Source organism: Hemibagrus wyckioides, linkage group LG20 (assembly GCF_019097595.1).
Source record: "Hemibagrus wyckioides isolate EC202008001 linkage group LG20, SWU_Hwy_1.0, whole genome shotgun sequence".
In the NCBI taxonomy this organism is placed as follows: Eukaryota; Metazoa; Chordata; class Actinopteri; order Siluriformes; family Bagridae; genus Hemibagrus; species Hemibagrus wyckioides.
Genome location: NC_080729.1, coordinates 17,656,434 through 17,679,486, shown reverse-complemented (window position 1 = coordinate 17,679,486; position 23,053 = coordinate 17,656,434). Strand labels below are relative to the sequence as shown.

Below are 23,053 nucleotides of genomic sequence, written 5' to 3'. Positions count from 1 at the left end.
TTAAGATGTGCAAAACCTTTTATCTTTTACCTTTTTTTTCCCCCTCCGCATCTAGCACCAGGATGCTGATGAGCTAAGAGCACAATTAAGTGGCTCGCTGTGAGATGAGTAGGTTCATTTGCATGTCATTTCAAAAGAGTGCGTTCGGCAGGGAAGTTACAGCAAACAACACATTGTCACCCTCCCGACTGTGTGATGACATAAAAAAAATCAAACAGCCGTTGTGTTTCGTCTCGCAGTTGTTTTCGAATGCATTAAACAGAGGCTGGATGTTTCATGAGGGCTACTTAGTCACACACAAAGAAGTGAAGAATGTACTACTTAGGCAGAGCACTCAGATGGAAACATTTGAGACTATTATGCTGTGGCTTAATGGAAAAAATGTAAGCAGGCCTGTGTCATTTGCAAAAGGACTCGCTTGTTAGACTAGAGCTATTTTAGGAATTACCTAGGATCCATGATTTAAGGACATTTTCCAAAAGCAAATGCCAGAAATTTCCGTTTCACAGAAGCTGCATTATGTTGTATGGTGCGGAAGAAACTTCTAGTATAAATTCTCTAGGCTGAAAATGACATCAGATCTTTTCAGGTTCATGGTTCATCACCCATCCAGGATTAATTCCATTTAATTTATTCAGTTTATTTGTATAGCGCTTTGAACAATGGTCTCAAAGCAGATTTACAGAAGTAAAGAAAATCATAGAATAAAAATTATTATAGTAATAAAGTTACTATTTATCTCTAACATTTGTCCCTAATGAGCAAGCCTGAGGCAAAGAAAGCAAGGAAATACTCCCTGAGATGATATGAAGAAGAAATCTTGAGAGGGACCGGGCTCAGAAGGGAACCTCATCCTCATCTGGACAGTAAATGATGTAAATTTGAATAATGTCCTTTCTTCAACAGTTTATAGTCACGTAGAAGAGCTCCTGAGGTACTTACAGGTCAGTGTAGTTTCTGAGTTCATTATTGACTTTGCGCTTATTCCTTCCTGACGAAAGCCGACTGATGATTATTTCTTCAAAAAAGCAGACTTATTTGGATTCTTATCAAACCAGAGCAAGTGCAACTAGAAGGGATCTTGCAATCTCTCTGGACAACTCTCTGATTGTGATCACTGCACACAACATCGGCGTAACAATGGACAATCAGTCTTGGTCACACTCTAGTCTGTTGATTTCCCCTTTACAACATCAGAATTCAGCCACATTTGGGTGCTTTGCTCAGTTTCTTGTCAGCTCTGCCTCTGAACACTGATCCCGAATGAAGCTCCAGGACTTCTTTTCAACCTTCTTACTTTCTTCTACACTGTCCTATCGCTATGTTCTCTACACTGGTTGGATTTAAAACACAGAGGCTTGCCTACAAAGCCAGAAACAGATCAGCAGCCTCATACCTCAAAGCATTTATCACACCCTTCACTGCTCCACACTTCCTCTGATCTTCTAACACTGCATGACTGGTCACACCAAGATACCCATCAAGATTCTTCTCTGTTCTGGCTTCTCGGTGGTGGAATGAACTTCCCCTAGGTGTCTGAACAGCTGAATCACTGACTGTCTTTACTAAAGTCTAAAGATCTACCTCTTCCTGAGGTACTTATATTAGCATTTCAATCTCAAATAATGTCTTGTCTTGGTGCTTTTCTTGCTGTATTACCTTCCCAACAGAGTTTTTAGACTGGTGGAATTCTTAATCCGTGACCTAGTGAACCTAATGGCATAAAGGTAAGTGTAAATAAATGAGAAGCATCCACAGAATGAGATGAAGATGTGAAGAAGGGGCTGATTTCTTTCTAGCCCGCACTGTAGAGTCGTGTAGCCAATCAGTGATAGTCATATGCAGTCTTGTCGATTGTGTCCAAAAATAGACGTGATTCGGACGGACCGTTTGACAAAATACGTGAGAGCGAGCTCAACTTTTAGGAACTATTTTTGTCCCGTCTCTTACAGGAAGCTGAAGTCGGGAGTGGAAAAAAAAAACATCAGCAGCTTCATGAATAAAATACTTTTCTAATATAGAGAGAGAACCAACAATGAAGCCACCTCCTCAGTTACTCCAGCTTCTGTGATGGACGAGGGAAGCCGTACGATCGGGACGATTTTCTAATGAATGTGATTGTCACTGATGAATATGGGTGGGCTGAGTTGATCCAGTCAGTGGGCACGAAACATCACGTTGCTCCTACGCATGTCTTGGCACATCCGTCATCTCTCCCTCCCACCACAGACAAGCTTTTTTGTATGGACGACATAAAGGATTCGATTCAGCTGTCAATCGCCGACAGAAGTTCTGATGGACGCTTTTATAACTTGACGTCCGTAATATTTTGAAATGCAGAGCTGGTAGTGCTCGAGTCCAAATTAAATGGAGCTGCTGGCTGCCGATGCAGCAGGTATATTCACTGTGCACTTAATTGTTTTCGACTTTATTGCATTAACGATGATGGGAGGTTGGGGACGGTGGGGGTCTGGGAGATAAACATCACTGCAAATAAATGCGGAGCAAGCGAGTTGTAGTGTAAATATCCAAAGAGATTTAGGTGGACACATCAATGTTGCTTGAATAGATAAGACATGGATGGAATTATAGTATCTAAAATACGAAACATCTTAAATAATGAGTTTAAATGGTTAATGTCTGATTAGCATCAGTTCCTTTTTGGAATTGAATAAACCTGGTTGCTTGAAATAAAACACCCACAAATGAAGTGAATAACACTGATGATCTCCTCATCATGGCCCCTGTTAGTGGGTGGGATATATTAGGAGCAAGTGAACATTTTCTCCTCAAGTTGATGTGTTAGAAGCAGGAAAAATGGACAAGCGTAAGGATTTGAGCTTTGAGTTTGACGAAGGGCCAAATTGTGATGGCTAGACCACTGGATCAGAGCATCTCCAAAACTGCAGCTCTTGTGGGGTGTTCCCGGTCTGCAGTGGTCAGTATCTATCAAAAGTATCCTTTAAGTCCTGTAAGCCCATGGAGGCCCCACGTCTCAACTTGCAGTACTTAAAGTATCTGCTGCTAACATCTTGGTGCCAGATACCACAGCACACCTTCAGGGATCTAGTGGAGTCCATGCCATGACGAGTCAGAGCTGTTTTGGCAGCAAAAGGTGGACCAACACAATATTAGGCCGGTGGTCATAATGTTATGCCAGTTATGCGCTTTTAACAATGGACACTGTCTCAAAGCAGCGTTACAGAACATAAGTACGAAAGCTCAAGATTAACATTAGACTATTAAATAATAATTAGAATTTTAAAAATTAGCTAGACTACATGCGTGTTCACTGGGAGTAGTTTAAAAGAAGAATCTTGTGCTTGCAATTTTAGCAATTCGAATAGTTTTCCTTAGATAGTGAAAAAATCGGAAGCAAAATCAATCATTTTGGCCGTAAATAAATAAATAAATAAATAAATGAATAAATAAATAAAAACTCAGCTGAATCCTGTAGGGACTGAACATACAAAAGGCATAAAAAATGGTCAAAACAATTTTCTATATTATGCTATAAAATGATGATCCCGTGTTTAAACCTTTATTCAGTCTTTTCCCATGTGGTCATGATTTCCTCAAAATAAAAAAGCACACAAGTTTTAATACCACAGACGTGGGTTTATGGATATAGATGATATTTTATTATGGTTCGTGTTTCCCAGCTTGAGTGTGATAAAAAAAACCTAAGGGCTTGTCATCTCATCCTGGATCCACTCTTCATTCCGCTAGCAAACAAAACCAAACCAAACAACAACAACCAGAATAACAACCATGACGGATCCCGGATGGACCGAAGAGTTTGATGCGTTAGGACCGCGGGCTGGTCGTGTTTGTTGTCTGTCACTGTGTGAGTTGGAGATCAGGTGGCAGTCTGAAACATGGAGGAGTTGTTTGGGAGTTGTTGTGGGGTTTTTTCCCTCTGTAAGCAGCTCGAAGCACAGTACGGGATAAATGTGTAAAGCCCTCGTTTTTCTGCGATTAAATTGTCCTCAGGCATCGATTGCACTCATTCTGACACATGTGGGACAGCGGGAGTCCGTTTTAGTCTCCGAGTGCTCGGGATGATAAATCATGGACAGCAGGTCCCTCCGGAGCTACAAAGCATCAGAAAGATCAGAGAAGAGATGGCGATGCGTGGGATGTGTAGCGATAACATTAAAACAAGGAAGGAGACTTTTATGGGTGATATAAAAACTGTCGAAAATGACATCATTGGCACAATATTGAGGATGTAGGAGACTGTAAGTTAAATACTTGCAGTATTAAGCCAATATGTGGCCATTCTTTAACTAATTTCAAGCTGAAATCATCTTATTCTACTGCCAGATCATTTTATTTATTACTAGTAACAATACTGCATTCTAGGTGAAGTTGTATCTTGTTTTTTAAACTGGGAATTACAAGTTACAACTTCACCTCGAAGGCAACTTTTAAAGATGAGTTATTATATCAAGTTGACGAGGCGTTTTTTTTTACCTGTTGTAAACTGGGAAATACAAGTTATAGTATAAGTTTAACTGTAGCTGTGTCTTTTGGCTTTAGTTAATATCAGGACACAGTACTTGTTTTTAAATCTATAATCTAAGCACTGGTTAGAGAACATTAAAAGTATCACTAACAATTAGCCCGGTTAGCCATTCGCTAATGCTGCTCTACTATTGTCCGATGTTTAGCTTGATGCTAACGCTGCTCGTGCTGGTTGCTCGTGTTGCTGTGCTGCGATTTCAGTCCAAAATGTTTCAGGAAGGATTCAAAATGGCAAGAATGATTAAAGAAATATCACTACAGTTGAACAAAACAAACAGCCACACTGGTCTGTAAGAGTCAAAGTAGCTTTAAAGCTTCACATGCCTGTGTGAGTAGTCAAGCTCTTATAAAGCACCACAAATAGCATAAATACTTGTCAATAGAAAAGTTTTGTAAAAATAGATTTTGTAATATATTCATGAAGCACATGAGTTTGTTTACACGCTGGGATGTTTAATGCCATTTTCTGATCTTTTATCCTGGGGTTAAATTGATAATATATCAAATAACTGGGGTAGCATGTTTGCCTCACACCTCCAAAGTGGGCGGAGTTCCCATGAAGTTTTCTCCCCGGGCTTCAGGGGTTTCTTCGTGTTCTTCGTGGTTCTCCGGTTTTCTCCACCAGATCCAGAGCCGTGTTCAGGAGTTTAGGTGTGTGTGTGTCCTGTGATAGCTTTGCACTGCATCCACGGTGTCCCCTGCCTTGTCCCCAGAGTCTCTTGTGATAGACTCCAGGTTCCCAGAAACCTTGTATAGGATAAGTGCTACAGAAAAGAATGGATAGATAGATAGATAGATAGATAGATAGATAGATAGATAGATAGATAGATAGATAGATAGATAGATAGATAGATACTACACTTCAACTCAACATTCCCTTCAGCATCTTTAATCTGATTTCAGATATACTTCACTAGCCTGGCTTTTAGATTTAGGCATGAGCTTGGTTATGGTGCACTTGACACATGATCAAACATCTGTTCCAAGATAAGCCATCTCTCTCTCACTCTCTTCATCTATACCCAAAGCCCTCTCCACTCTATCAGGATCATTATCATTCATCCCAGGCAACAATCCAACAATAACAACCGGCTTGAAAAGGGAATGATTCGAGGCTCGGTTTGTTTGCAGCCAATTAACAAGACGTTAACTCGAACTAATGTAGTGCGTACATCTCTAGATTAGCAATTAGAAGAAGAAGAAGAAGAAGAAGACCGAACAGAACAGGAAGGAAAAACAGGAAGTACGCAAAAAGGCTCGGATTGGATTCATTTTGGACGTCACCATAGTTCTGGTGAATGAATAAATCGAAGAATATTACTAGAGCACACGGCTGTAAACATTTCACGCTTGCCTCGAAACCGTTTTCACATCGAGTTTAGAGATGACTAACAGGAAGTGCTTGTGGGTTGTCAGAAGTCATCACGGCCATGGAATACACATTTCTCAGCAACTGGGGTTGTGCATCTGTTCTACGTGAATTGTGTGTGTGTGTGCATACGTGTGGTTGTTACAGGGTCTGATTACAAGCACAGCAGCTGAGGACAAGGACAGTGAAGGGGTTGAAAAGATGGCTGGAAGGGGGAGAAGAAGGGTTTCAGGGGGTTGTTGGGGGGGGGTAGAGGATGGAGAGGGGGGAAAGAGGGAGTGGGGGGTGTTCATGATGTGTTCTCTCCTTCTTGATGTGTCCTTATTGTCGATTGAAGACATCCGCTTTATTTTTCCATGACGAATGTGATGGAGAGGGTCAATGTGGGATTCAGTTGTGCTTTGAGTGGTCTTTTGTGATGTACTTCACGTACACACACACACACACACACACACAGCTATGCACTCTGGAAACCTTTCTCTTGACCCGATGATGACTTCTTTGTAAAAGCTGTCAGCCGTCTAGGGAACAAGGTCAACCTTTAAGAAATATTTCCCACACTGATTACCAAACACACCATTTACATACATTATACAGATTTGAACTTGGATTTCTTACAGTACTTTAAACCCACACACACACACACACACACTGAATTCTGTCATACTAAACCGTCTTGTTGATCACTCCGCTATTAGTGATATTATTATTTTAGATTACACACTACTTCAGTGTGTATCGTGCAGATTGAGACGCAGCCTTGAATTCTGTCTGTCTCTGTGTTTGTGTGTGTGTGCGCTCACACAGGCGAGAAAGAGCACACATTACACACACGCCCTTCTGATCGAAATCTTATCCACACAACACTTTTTTCTGTTTGTTATTAATCATACAGCAGTTTATATGCAGCCATACAATCTCCAGGGAATTAGCTGTTACTATAGAAACGACGACGTATTTGAAAGGGTGAATGAATAAAATATCAAGTTTGTGTGTATTTCTATTATATTTTGATCGTGTATGACTTTTTGGCTGTATTATGTGTCCAGATTGCGGTGTTTGGTGAAACAGCTGGAGAGAGGAGAAGCATCCCTGATTGACCTGAAGAAGAACCTCGAATATGCAGCCTCGGTCCTCGAGTCCGTCTACATCGAAGAGACGAGGTAAACAATCCACATTTAGCCCTAATTCTTTTTTCCCCCAGAGGCCAAAATTAATTTCTTCCTGTTTTTGTTGTGTCCATGTTCATCACTGAACGTCTTTGTCATGTCCTAATTCACAGTGGTGGTTAATATGAAGCTCATATGAAAGCGGACACTCAGCGCTTTAAGGATTTGTCATGTTTTAGAAGTATTTCTGTTTTTATCGAGCCTTCTAGGGGTGAGATATTCATAGAAGAGTTCCCCAAAAGCCAAAATGGTTCGTTTTTTTCCACACTAATGTTTCTATCTTCGAAGTAAATGTTGATATCAAACCCATTTCTGCTCTCTGAGATGTTCCGAGTGCTTGTTCATCTAAAAAGAAGCTCAAAATTTGATCTTCAACCAGTAAAATTCTGTGTAAGGTTCTCCAAAAACACACGGAAAGCCAACAGACTCATTTTATATCAGACTTGCGACTGGAGATAAAATCATTCATGAGGGAAGGGGTTAAATCCAGCATCGATTAATAACATGCAGTAGAAATCGGTTCAAATCCAGTACGTTAAACTTTACAGACTAGAAGTCTTTTCATGCGGAAAGCCACCTGGAAGCATTTTACACCCAGCCACGTTCAATTATTCCATCCAGCCAGGATGAGAACGCTTGTTTGTGGAAATAAAAGTGAGATTTATGTTCCACCGTTCCTCAGCGTGCAGATTGCTTGGCTCAAGGCTAGTTGATATTCGGCGGGACGACGCCGTACGAGCCGAACTCATAGAAAACGATGCAAATTGGAAAATGAACAGAATACTGCATGCTTACGAACAGATGTACTTTTCATTTTATGTCGATTATGTAGAGACGACGACTGAACTACTGCCTGAAAGGAAAATAAATCATACAGGCAAACAAAAATACTGACATTGTGCTGTGACATAAAGCTACATTAACGGCTCACTCAGACACAGGATGTATCTGCAGTCATCAAATCAAGCACAATTAACATCGTTATGACACTTTATGACATTTAGAACACACTTCTGAGCTCAGTTCTATATTTCCTAGTGTGTCTCATAGCTTGTTATAAGGGGACGTGTTAATGTGGCGGAGAAAACTCTACACAACTCTTTAATTAGAGTGTCGTTAGTTTGTCATTCCTGAGCCACTATGACCCATTATTACCATTATGTGGCACTGACATGATAGAGGATACACAAACACAACTATGCAAGAGAAATATAATGTCATAAGAGTCATAAGGTCACGATTCATAAGGTCTAATGTCTAAAACCTTTCAACATCTGATGCTGTTATAAACGTTTAAACAGCTTTTATGTCATTTAGGTTTATCTACATAAGTGGAATCTAGTCATTGCAATTTGTCATCACTTTTAACTCATTTTTTTGTATACAGCTTTTTTTATTTTGAGGTTAGATGACAGGGGTAAGATCATCTTCAAACAGGAAGTCTACTGATAAGAGTCACTAATGCAAAGTGAAGCAAAATCCAACCGCGTTATCTGAGCACATTATCTGATTTCAACAGATTCTTCTTCTAGAACGCTCTCTTTTATTAAACTATTAAATCTTTAATGCACGAAGAGCCGCAGAGATTAATAGACTTAATAAAGACGGATAAAAACGTCGATAAAATAGTCAGACCAACTAGAAAAAAAAAACTTTAGGGTTTCTTATACGTGAAATATTTCCCCTGGGTGATTAAAACTCTGAGTTTAAAATCTCAGGTTGTATTGTTTGACGTTTCACACTGTTCATACTTCACCCTGGGTTAACAGTTTATCCTGGATCTTCATAATCTGACCACGATCCATCATCTGACTGTTTTATCACATCAGTGAGGAAACTGGGTTTGATACTTGGCTTATCTAGAAGAACTTTGTTGAAAATTTCAACAACAAAAAAAGTCTGCTGTTCTTCACCAGAGCAGGATTTCTTCTCTTTCACAACTTTAGAATGATTTTTCAGGATTTTAAATTTTATTTTATTTTATTTTATTTAAATAAAAATCTATCTAGCTTTTTTTTTTAAAAAAAAACAAATAAATAAATAACAATAACTAAATTGTAATATTTTTTATAATATTTACATAGTTAAGGATGTGATTTCTGTGATTGTGATTTCTGAGGTAAAATATATATATATATATATATATATATAATTTTTTAAATTAATTTTAATATTGTATAACATTTACATAGTTTAGAATTGTGATTTATGAGGTAAAAAAAAATCTATCTAGTTTTATTTTCAATGAATTTTAATACTGTATAACATTTAAATAGTTAAGGATTGTGATTTCTGAGGTAAAATATATCTATTTTATTTATTAATTTTAATGTTGTATAACATTTACATAGTTTAGGATTGTGATTTCTGAGGTAAAAAATATATCTATCCCCCCGCCCCAAAAAAAAAGAAAAACTAAGAAAGTTAAGGTGTTCAATGGAGTATAAAACTTTATTTTTTTATTATTTTTTTTTTAATTTAGAAAGTTTGATTAAAAATGTAAACAAGCAATTATTTTAAATTCCCCCTAAAACAATACTTTTTAGTATACTAGTAACAAAATTACATACTTTATTCTTTCCAGCTCTGATAAAAAGATCCTTAGTAAAGTTCTCTGACTCCTTACAAACCTTTTAGAAAACTTTTCAAAAACAAGGCCAAGGTCCAAGAAAAGATATTTTTTCGAGACGGCATTCATCAGGGAACTGGGCTTTAAATCAGCTGGTCGTTCATCACAGGGACATTGTGTTAGTGATGTATTTGGAGGCCAGTTCCCTGGTCATTTTTACTCCCTGTCTCTCTGCTGCAAAGGAGTTGAGGAAGTGTTACAAATGCCTGAACCTGGATGGTAAATGAAGTGAATTTTATGCAACTTTTTACGCATCTGATTGTGCAATTTCACACCTCGTTTGCTGAGTCTGAATCAGTGTGAAATTGATGCTTTTGGTTCGTTTGCTGTTCGGCAGTTAAGTAAAGCCACAAATAATAGTTTGTTGAGGGGTTTGTGAGGATGACGATGTCTATTTATTCATTTTTTGGTCAGAAATACTGAGAGAAAGACAGTGATATTCATGAATGTGTCATGAAATAGATACACAGCCTTAAGAACAGAAAAAAGTGTCGCACAAATTATAAATAAATGTATTGTTTTATGTGAATAATTGAACAGGGTTTTAGAATTTCACGTTATAACAATCCCGTATTCCTTAAATATTATTAAAATATATTTAGAGTGTATTTTATAGCATGATCTCTGTGTCCTTATTAATATATATTTTTACTAATCAATTTTAAACTTGATTTAGTACATGGACGAAGCAAATAATAATAAGTAAATAAAGAAAATAAAATAAAATATTTTATAATAATAATAATAATAATAATAATAATAATAATTTCTAAGTGAAATAAGAACATATATCAGTGTATGTTGAAATATCTCCAGGATCCAAAATACGTCTCAGACTCCAAAGGGTTAATGTGACTAAACAGAATTTCCAACCTCTACCTCAACCTCAACCCAGAGTTCAGTGTGTGATGTTCTACAAAAACATGGCGTCGACACTTTGCATTCCAAGCTAATAGACACTAACAACTAACAGCAACAAACAAACTACAGTTAATAAAACAAAAACAGATCTGTAAAGGCAGACAAAACATTAAGAACAACAGATGAAAACAGAGAGGGTGAGTAAGACAAACAAAAGAGGGATGTAATATTATATAAATAATATGATATAAATATTTCAGCTGGTTGGGGACAAGCCCAAGTAGCGAAGAAATAAATGTTTTTGGTTGTGGTGTTTAAGAACAAACGAGGTAAAAGTCGAGGTAGGAATCGAGGTAGAGGTGAGTGAATTGTTGAAAGATGGACACGTAAAAACGATCACAATATTTCATTCCCAGTTCAACTAGAGACGTGAAATTGTTTGGAAGTGTACATAAAGGGTTTTAATGACGATCTGTTCCAAATGAAGAAATCTCTTGATTTACATAATCATAGTGAAAGATGGAGTGACACGAGGTGGAGGGTCTGGCAACCCCACGTTAGTTATCATTAGACACACTGTTACTGCTGCCTGGCTAAATTATCTGGACATGGAATTAACCTCTCTCCCTCTCTCTCTGTGTCTCTCTCTCTTTCTGTCTCTCTCTCTCTTTCTCTCTTACTATCTCTCTCTGTCTCTCTCTCACTCTATCTCTGTCTCTCAGGCGACTGGTGGACACAGAGGATGAGCTCAGCGATATCCAGTCGGACTCTGTACCATCAGAGGTTCGTGATTGGCTGGCTTCCACCTTCACACGTCAGATGGGGCTGATGCTGAGACGGACGGAGGAGAAGCCGAGATTCCGCAGCATCGTCCACGCTGTGCAGGCTGGGATATTCGTGGAGAGGTGAGGTCAAGCCGAGAGGTTTCAATCACCTATTTGATTCCAATTTAAACAGGAACAAAAACTTTTTCTGGAACAAAAGCTGCAGTAAAAAAATAACACACAAAATGAGCTCAGACTGTCCTGGCTCAGGTTCAATCCCCCGGGCATAAAGCCGACCCAGATGCTGGGGGTTTGCATAAGTTAGTGCACCCTCAGTGTCAGTTCCAAGGCTTGATAAAAAGGGGAAGATTGCATCAGGAGGAAACCTGCATCAAATCACATGAGCAGATTAATGATCCACTGTTGCGACTCTTAACATTAGCACCTCAAAACAAAAGAAAGAATTAAAATCAATTTATTAATATTGTAAAACATCCCCAAACAAGTTAGTTCCTCTTAGCACTTATGTTATTGTGGCTATAAAATTTTGCATCTTTCCCCTTATTTAAATGTGCTACTTTTTTAAAGGAGAAGTTCACTTCCAGAACAAAAAACTACAAATCATTTCCTCACCCCCTCGTCATCCAAGATGTTCATATGTTTCCTTCTTCAGTCGTAAAGAAATGATGTTTTTTGAGGAAAACATTTCAGGATTTTTCTCCATATAGTGGACTTCAATGGTGCCCGTGAGCTTGAGCTTCCAAAATGCAGTTTAAATGCAGCTTCGGAGAGCTCTAAATGATCCCAGCCCAGGAAGAAGGCTCTTATCTAACCGAACAATCGGCCCATTTCTTATTAAAATAGAAAAATTGTATACTTTTTAAACCAGAAAAGCTTGTATCTACAGACCCAGTGTTTACAAAGCGAACGTGCAAAGATCAAGGAAATGCAAATAAGTCAAACGCTCTTTACTTACCAAAACGTACATTCCACAAGCAACACCTTCGGAGCAGACTTATTTGCATTTCCTTGGTCTTTGCACGTTCGCTTAATAAACACTGGGTCTGTAGTTCCGCCTACGTCACACGTGACCTTTTGACGTGATTACGTAGCATAGTGGAGTAGGCGGAACTACGTAATACGTAATCACATCGAAAGGTCATGCGTGACGTAAGCGGAACTACAGACCCAGTGTTTACTAAGTGAACGTGCAAAGACTCGCGGAGGTCACGTGTGACATCGGAGGAACTACAGACCCAGTGTTTACTAGTGTGGAGAAGGAAGACCGCTCCGGAGTTGTTGCGTGTGGAATGACACAAAGTTATGTGTCTTTGTGTCAGTTTTTGGTTTAAAATTTGGTTTGTGTGTACCCTGGATCGTTTTAAACCTAAAAGATTACGTCTGCTTGGAAATAACGTGACTGCTCACAAATTCCCTTTACAAAATCCTGAGCGATTGAAGCTGTAGTTCCACCTATGTCACGCGTGACCTTCCGACGTAATTACGTAGTACGTAGCGTCGCACATCCCAGAGCTAGCACTAGATGAGCTTTTGTGGTTAAAAAGTATACAATTTTTTATTTTTCTAAGAATATGACCGATGGTTTGGCCAGATAAGGCCCTTCTTCCTGGGCTGGGATCATTTAGAGCTCTCCGAAGCTGCATTTAAACTGCATTTTGGAAGCTCAAACTCACGGGCACCATTGAAGTCCACTATACGGAGAAAAATCCTGAAATGTTTTCTTCAAAAAACATCATTTCTTTACGACTGAAGAAGGAAAGACATGAACATCTTGGATGAGGAAATGATTTGTAGATTTTTGTTCTGGAAGTGAACTTCTCCTTTAAGGGATAAGGTTTTTATTTCATTTTTTCCTCGTATCTGAGATTCTCCTTAGTGCATTATCTGAAGAACCAGTGATGAAATGTCTGTAGGATTTATACGTAATGATCCTTTTCAAACAAGGTCAAGGTCACAGCAAGGTCAAATGTGTTTCTGTGTAATTTCTCTTGCTTCCTGTGCATGAAATGCAGCTTAATTAAATGAATGATTAATATATATATATTTTTTTAAAAAAAACATACGCATCCCACATCCACGAAAATTAAGACCTAACATTATTTATTTATGCTACTATTTGTAGTAGTAACATTTTCCTATCATTTATCTAATTATTAACTTTATATCACATTGTGTTCTGGTGATAAAGACACACTGTAGTGGAGTATTAGTAAATAGTGAGGTGTGATTAATAAATCCAGATCGTGATGGTCAGCTCAGGTGTTTAGATTAAGAGTCTCAGTGGACAGGGGTTTAGGCGATTTGTGGCTTTCCCACCTCGCATTAAAACGCTCAGAATGCACTGGGTTCGAAAAAAACGTGTCTCCCGGCGGCCGTAAAGTTTCCTCCAGCGGTGAAGCGTCTCCATAAATCTCTAAGTGCAGTATAAAGTGTTTCTGCTGTACACCACTTCTCCTCTGAGGAACAAAGCCAAAGACTGTTACCACCATCTCTCCTCCTCTCTCATTCTCTCTCTCTCTCTCTCTCTCTCTCTCCATTTCTCTCTCTCACTTCTCCACTCACAGACCTGTGCCTCAGGCTTCAGCATGCTGTACAGTTTGAGATGCTTTTCTGCTCATCACAGCTGTAAATAGTGATGATGTGACTTCCTGTTCGCTCGAACCATTCTCCGGCCATTCTCCTCTTTCTGCTCACAGGATGTTTTCTGTTGTTTATTGGCGTCGTTGTGTAAACTCTAGAGATTGGTCATTTTTTGTGAAATCCTCGGAGCTTGCTGCTCATTCACCCTTTTTATTTCTTCTGAACAGAATGTACAGGAGGACTTCCAACATGGTGGGCTTGAGCTACCCTGCATCTGTCATTACTGTGCTCAAGGTAATACACACACATACACAAGCATTATACACACACACACACACAGCGCTGGGTGTGTAATTCTGTGTTGTTTTTTACAGCATATAGACAAGTGGACTTTCGATGTCTTTGCTTTAAATGAATCAAGTGGTGACCACGCACTGAAATTTATCTTCTACGAACTTCTCACCAGATATGATCTCATCAGCCGATTCAAGGTAAACACTGACACACACACAGTTTTGGTGCTCTTCACACACTCCTCTGACTCTCTCTCACTCTTCAGGCTCAGGGCGACATGGTGTGAAGAAGGTGTGAGGTGTAATTATGTGCTTTTCACATGTTTGTGTTTGTGTGTGTGTGTGTGTGTGTCAGATTCCCATCTCAGCTCTGGTGTCCTTTGTGGAGGCGCTGGAAGTGGGATACAGCAAGCATAAAAACCCGTATCACAACCTCATCCACGCTGCAGACGTCACACAGACCGTACACTACTTAATGCTCAAGACTGGCATGGTGGTACGTTAACACACACACACACAAACACACACTCACACACACACACACACACACACAGAAAGAGAGAGAAACGAATAAAAACAAACATACATATAGAGAAACTTACACTCAAATGCACACACACGAACAAACATATAGAGAAACTTACACTCAAATGCACACACACAAACTCATACACAAATGCATTCCGACACACACAGACACACACGCACAAACACACACATACACAGAGAGAAACTCATACTCAAATGCGCGAACACAAACACACAAATATGTACACACACAGAGACAAACACATACACAAATGAATACAGACACACACACACACACACAGAGACAAACACATACACAAATGAATACAGACACACACACACACACACACACAGACAAACACATACACAAATGCCCACACACCAATAGACAAGCTCACACACATGCATAAACATATACACACACACAGATACAAACATGCACACACACAAACACATACACAAATGCAAACAGGCGCGCACACACACACACACACACACACACCCCTCAGGCTTATTTGGAATAAGAAGGTTATTCATTAGTCTGTTGTTTAGGAGCTGATTTGTCTTTTGAGTTGTTATTGATTTGTAAAAGCTCACTTGTTTATTGGTCACCCAGAGCAATCGAACCCCCCCCCATGTGACCTTTAAAAATCAGCTAATAAATAATAAATAATTCCATGTGTTTTTGTTATAAAGAAAGCTCAGGCCTTCAGATCTCCGACCATTTCATTGTAGTGTATAAATAACATAGTGCACTTTAATGTGAAGTGTTAATGAGGATAATTCACAGGAGCTTCAGCACTCCTCATCACACCACAGCTACGGAGGAGGAAGACATCAAACCTGCGTATGAAAGACATGAAACTGGATCATTTTTTGCTGCTGGTGGTAAATATTTTAACGGTCTAGAGGCGTTGCCTGAAGCGGGAATCGAACCCGGATCTCCACGTTAGTCTCAATCACCTGCATTACAGAGACTCAGACCCGTAGTATAAAACCCAGGCACTGCTTTATTAACATAAAACACAACCTGAACACAAAACAAATAAACATCCATCACAGATACACACACACACAGAGAGAGAGAAGCAACACACACACACAGAAGCAACACACACACACACACACACACACAGAGAGAGAAGCAACACACACACACAGACAGAAGCAACACACACACACAGGCAACACATACACACAGAGAGAAGCAACACACACACATAGAGAGAGAGAGAGAGTGAGAGAGAAGCAACACACACACACACACAGAGGCAACACACACACAGGCAATACACACACACACAGAAACTCATACTCAAGTGCACGCACATACACATAGAGAGAAATGTTAAAGAAAACCTCTATCACAGAGATACCTGGATAAACACAACAGCATCACACCGTAAGGCATGAAGACAAAACAATGACCAGAATAAAAGGGCTGATATATTTATATATAAAAGGCAGCACATTAGGGTAAATGTGGAACAGGTGACAAGGCGGGATAGTGGAACAATATGAAGGGTGTGGCACATCACTGCAAAGCAGACTATAGTGGAACACTCCCTCTGGTGGACTGGCAAGGAACTGTCCCAGTAGAGCCTCATCTACACCAATCAGGCATAAGATTATGACCACTGAAAGGTGAAGTGAATAAGACTGATGATCTCCTCATCATGGCACCTGTTAGTGGGTGGGATATATTAGGCAGCAAGTGAACACATTGTCCTTAAAGTTGATGTGTTAGAAGCAGGAAAAATGGACAAGCGTAAGGATTTGAGCGAGTTTGATGAAGGGCCAAATTGTGATGGCTAGACCACTGGATCAGATCATCTCCAAAACTGCAGCTCTTGTGGAGGTGTTCAAAAGATCAAAAGCAGCAGCAAAAGGGGGACCAACACAATATTAGGCAGGTGGTCATAATGTTATGCCTGATCAGAGTATATATCAGGCATAACATTATGACCGCCTGCCTACGTATATTTGATATATACGCTCACAAATGCCTTTGATTGATCAGCGATGCTGTGATTGACAGGAGGGATGACATCATCTGGATTCAAACTCTTCACGTTAACGCTTTCCTGAATCACTCAAGAGCCGGCTCTATGCATTTTATTAAAATATATTATGGATTTTTTTTTTCAGACTTCATAGACCTCTCCACCTGTCTTGTTTTTTTTCCTCACAGCACTGGATGACGGAGCTGGAGATCTTCGCTCTAATCTTCGCTGCTGCAGTACACGACTACGAGCACACTGGAACCACAAATAACTTCCACATCCAGACCAGGTACAGAGAGAAAAAAATAAAAAGGAATGAAGCAGAGCGGTGCTTTCGGCCATGCTGTAACTCTCTCGGTCATCAGTGCAGTCATTCAGAAAAGCTGTGACACACACACACACACACGCACACGCACACTGGGAGCAGGATTAATGAAAGCCCGCAGAGCTGCTGGGCAAAACACAGTTGTCGTAGGGAAAAATGAACTGTCGTGTCTTTTCAATAACAAACTGACCAGCGGCAAACGGATAACGCAGAAAAAAAACAGAGTGAGAGACGAACCGAGCGAACGTGGCATAGTTACTGATCATCGCTGAGCGTGGTGTTTGGGCAGAACCGTCAAAACCCACTGACAACCCGGTGTCACTAAGAAAATTTAACGATGATAGAATGAAAGGAGAACTGACAGCATGACGCCTTTATTATTGCCACCCATACATTACAGCACAGTGGAATTCTTTTCTTCGCATATCCCAGCTGAGGAAGTTGGGGTCAGAGCACAGGGGCAGCTATGATACAGCCCCCCTGGAGCAGAGAGGGTTAAGGGCCTTGCTCAATTGCCCAACAGTGGAGTTTAGTGGTGCTGGGGCTTGAACCCCGATCCTACGAGCCTTAACCACTTGAGCCACCACTGCCCTATGCACATAGATTAAATATGAACGTTTATAAGTGTCACCTGAGATTTATAATTTTGCGGCCATCATTTATTTTCTTTCCTGAATAACAAAGTGCTGGATGCTGCAGAGTCACATGAATATATTACACATTAGACAGGCATAGAGGTGCCAAAACTTTTACTCTATTCAAGAAATCAATAAATGTGCTAACTGAAAAAGCCGCTAAGCTTACACACACACACAGACACACACACACACACAAGATGCATACACACCCAAAGAGTCTACAGCAAGAAGCTAGCTAGCTAAAGATTTAGGTATATATTGTACATAGTTAGCTCTCTCTCTCTCTCTCTCTCTCTCTCTATATATATATATATATATATATATATATATATATACAGTATATATATATATATATATATATATAGATATGCTATATATATATATATATAAATATATAGATACATATATATATATATATATATAGAAACATATATATATATATATATATATATATATATATAGGGAGAGAGAGAGAGAGAGAGCTAACTATGTATTTGTTCAGATGCTGTTAAGTTAAACCTTTGTTTCTTGACCATATGAAATTGCACATCTCTGCTGTCCAGATCAGACACAGCGATCCTGTACAATGACCGCTCGGTGCTGGAGAGTCACCACGTCAGCGCAGCGTATCGTCTCATACAGGACGACGACGAGATGAACATCCTCTACAACCTGTCCAAAGATGACTGGAGGTACAGCACCTGAGAGAGAGAGAGAGAGAGAGAGAGAGAGAGAGAGAGAGAGAGAGAAATAGAGAGAGAAGACGGACAGAGAGACAGAGAGAGAAAGACAGACAGAGAGAAAGACAGACACAGACAGTCAGACAGAAAGACAGAAACCGATAGAGTGAGAGAAAGAGACAGAAAGACACACAGAGGGACAGAGAGAGACAGACAGTCAGAGAGAGGGAAAGACAGACAGGGTTAGAGAGTGAAACAGAAAGCAGAGAGTGAGTGTGCGCACGAGAGAGAGAGAGAGAGAGAGAGAGAGAGAGACAGTCAGAGAGATAGATAGACTGTCAGAGAGATGGAGAGAGAGACAGTCAGAGAGATAGATAGACTGTCAGAGAGATGGAGAGAGAGACAGTCAGAGAGATAGATAGACTGTCAGAGAGATGGAGAGATGGAGAGAGAGACAGTCAGAGAGATAGATAGACTGTCAGAGAGATGGAGAGAGAGACAGTCAGAGAGATAGATAGACTGTCAGAGAGATGGAGAGAGAGACAGTCAGAGAGATAGAGAAAGGGAGGTTACAGTAATGTGTGTGTGTGTGCATGTGTGTGTGCGTGTGTGTGTGTGTGTGCGTGTGTGTGTGTGTGTGTGCGTGTGTGTGCGCGTGTGTGTGTGTTCTCAGGGAGTTCAGGGCTCTGGTGGTGGAGATGGTGTTGGCGACAGACATGTCATGTCATTTCCAACAAGTCAAAGCCATGAAGAACTTCCTCCAGCAACCAGAGGGGTGAGAAGAGCTACTATTATTCTACTCTACTATACTCTATTCTACTCTATTATACTCTACTCTATTATACCCTACTATTATTCTACTCTGCTATACTCTAGTCTACTATAGTCTACTCTACCCTTCTCTACTATAGTCTACTCTACTATACTCTACTATAGTCTACTCTACTATACTCTACTATAGGCTACTCTACTATACTCTACTATAGGCTACTCTACTATACTCTACTATAGGCTACTCTACCATACTCTACTATAGTCTACTCTACTATAGTCTACTCTACTATACTCTACTATACTCTACTATAGTCTACTCTACTATACTCTACTATAGGCTACTCTACTATAGTCTACTCTACTATACTCTACTATACTCTACTATAGTCTACTCTACTATACTCTACTATAGTCTACTCTACTATACTCTACTATAGTCTACTCTACTATAGTCTACTCTACTATACTCTACTATACTCTACTATAGTCTACTCTACTATACTCTACTATAGTCTACTCTACTATACTCTACTATAGTCTACTCTACTATAGTCTACTCTACTATACTCTACTATACTCTACTATAGTCTACTCTACTATACTCTACTATAGTCTACTCTACTATACTCTACTATACTCTACTATAGTCTACTCTACTATACTCTACTATAGGCTACTCTACCACACTCTACTATAGTCTACTCTACTATAGTCTACTCTACTATACTCTACTATAGTCTACTATAGTCTACTCTACTATAGTCTACTCTACTATACTCTACTATACTCTACTATAGTCTACTCTACTATACTCTACTATAGTCTACTCTACTATACTCTACTATAGGCTACTCTACCATACTCTACTATAGTCTACTCTACTATAGTCTACTCTACTATAGTCTACTCTACTATACTCTACCATACTCTACTATAGTCTACTCTACTCTACTATACTCTACCCTACTCTACTATAGGCTACTCTACCATACTCTACTATAGTCTACTCTACTATACTCTACTATACTCTACCATACTCTACTATAGTCTACTCTACTATACTCTACTATAGGCTACTCTACCATACTCTACTATAGTCTACTCTACTATACTCTACTATAGGCTACTCTACCATACTCTACTATAGTCTACTCTACTATAGTCTACTCTACTATACTCTACCATACTCTACTATAGTCTACTCTACTCTACTATACTCTACCCTACTCTACTATAGGCTACTCTACCCTACTCTACTATAGTCTACTCTACTATACTCTACTATACTCTACCATACTCTACTATAGTCTACTCTACTATACTCTACCCTACTCTACTATAGGCTACTTTACCATACTCTACTCTACCATACTCTACTATAGTCTACTCTACTATACTCTACCCTACTCTACTATAGGCTACTCTACCATACTGTGCTATAGTCTACTCTACTATACTCTACTATACTCTACTATAGTCTACTCTACCATACTGTACTATAGTCTACTCTACAATATTCTACTATAGTCTACTCTACTATACTCTACTATACTCTACCCTACTCTACTATAGGCTACTCTACCATACTCTACTATAGTCTACTCTACTATACTCTACCATACTCTACTATAGTCTACTCTACTATACTCTACTATACTCTACCATACTATAGTCTACTCTACCATACTCTACTCTACCATATTCTACTATAGTCTACTCTACTATACTCTACCCTACTCTACTATAGGCTACTCTAACATACTCTACTATAGTCTACTCTACTCTACCCTACTCTACTATAGGCTACTCTACCATACTCTACTATAGTCTACTCTACTATACTCTACTATACTCTACCCTACTCTACTATAGGCTACTCTACCATACTCTACTATAGTCTACTATACTCTACCCTACTCTACTATAGGCTACTCTACCATACTCTAGTATAGTCTACTCTACTATACTCTACTATACTCTACCATACTATAGTCTACTCTACCATACTCTACCATATTCTACTATAGTCTACTCTACTATACTCTACCCTACTCTACTATAGGCTACTCTACCATACTCTACTATAGTCTACTCTACTATACTCTACTATACTCTACCCTACTCTACTATAGGCTACTCTACCATACTCTACTATAGTCTACTCTACTATACTCTACCATACTCTACTATAGTCTACTCTACTATACTCTACTCTACTATACTCTACCCTACTCTACTATAGGCTACTTTACCATACTCTACTCTACCATACTCTACTATAGTCTACTCTACTCTACTCTACTATACTCTACCATACTCTACTATAGTCTACTCTACTCTACTATACTCTACCCTACTCTACTATAGTCTACTCTACTCTACCATACTCTACTATAGTCTACCCTACTCTACTATAGTCTACTCTACTCTACCATAGTCTACTATAGTCTACTCTACTCTACCACACTGTACTATAGTCTACCCTACTCTACTATAGTCTACTCTACTCTACCCTACTATACTTTACTCTACTCTACTATACTCTACCATACTCTACTATAGTCTACCCTACTCTACTATAGTCTACTCTACTCTACCCATACTATACTTTACTCTACTCTACCCTACTATACTTTACTCTACTCTACTATACTCTACCATACTCTACTATAGTCTACCCTACTCTACTATAGTCTACTCTACCATACTGTACTATACTATAGTCTACTCTACTATAGTCTACTCTACTATAGTCTACTCTACTATACTCTATCCTACTCTACTATAGTCTACTCTACTATACTCTATCCTACTCTATTATAGTCTACTCTACCCTACTATACTTTACTCTACTCTACTATAGTCTACTCTACTATAGTCTACCCTACTCTACTATAGTCTACTCTACTATACTCTACCCTACTATACTATAGTCTACCATACTCTACTATAGTCTACCCTACTCTACTATAGTCTACTCTACTCTACTCTACCCTACTATACTATAGTCTACCATACTCTACTATAGTCTACCCTACTCTACTATAGTCTACTCTACTGTACTATACTCTACCCTACTCTACTATAGTCTACTCTACCCTACTCTACTATACTCTACTCTACCCTACTCTACTATACTCTACTATACTCTACTATACTCTACTCTACCCTACTCTACTCTACCCTACTCTACTATACTCTACTATAGTCTACTCTACTATACTATAGTCTACTCTACCCTACTCTACTATACTCTACTATACTCTACTCTACTCTACTATTGTCTACTCTACCCTACTCTACTATACTCTACGATAGTCTACTCTACTATAGTCTACTCTACCCTATTATACTCTATTATACTCTACTCTACTCTACTATAGTCTACTCTACTATATTATAGTCTACTCCACTCTACCCTACTCTACTATACTCTACTATAGTCTACTCTACTATAGTCTACTCTACTATACTCTACTCTACTATAGTCTACCATACTCTACTATAGTCTACCTTACTGTACTATACTCTACCTACTCTACTATAGTCTACCATACTCTATTATAGTCTACTCTACTATAGTCTACTCTACCCTACTATAGTCTACTCTACTCTACTATACTCTATTATACTTTATTATACTCTACTCTACTATAGTTTACTCTACCCTACTCTACTATACTCTACTATGGTCTACTCTACTCTACTACAGTCTACTCTACCCTACTCTACTATACTATAGTCTACTCTAGTCTACTCTACTATAGTCTACTCTACTCTACCCTACTATACTCTACTATAGTCTACTCTACTATACTATAGTCTACTCTACTCTACCCTACTATAGTCTACTCTACTATACTCTATTATACTTTATTATACTCTACTCTAT

At 39.1% G+C, this 23,053-nt stretch overlaps 1 protein-coding gene across 3 annotated transcripts in view; it reads left to right on the top strand.

Moving 5' to 3' along the window:
* pde1cb (phosphodiesterase 1C, calmodulin-dependent b) overlaps positions 1-23,053 on the top strand; it is a 118,117-nt gene that overhangs the window by 73,962 nt on the left and 21,102 nt on the right. For all 3 annotated transcript variants that reach the window (XM_058418520.1, XM_058418521.1, XM_058418522.1), the window contains 8 exons: positions 6,946-7,059; positions 11,278-11,460; positions 14,148-14,214; positions 14,295-14,411; positions 14,569-14,709; positions 16,933-17,033; positions 18,271-18,399; positions 19,061-19,162. In XM_058418520.1, coding sequence (XP_058274503.1) covers positions 6,946-7,059; positions 11,278-11,460; positions 14,148-14,214; positions 14,295-14,411; positions 14,569-14,709; positions 16,933-17,033; positions 18,271-18,399; positions 19,061-19,162 — 954 coding nt within the window. The remainder of the gene's footprint in view (positions 1-6,945; positions 7,060-11,277; positions 11,461-14,147; positions 14,215-14,294; positions 14,412-14,568; positions 14,710-16,932; positions 17,034-18,270; positions 18,400-19,060; positions 19,163-23,053) is intronic.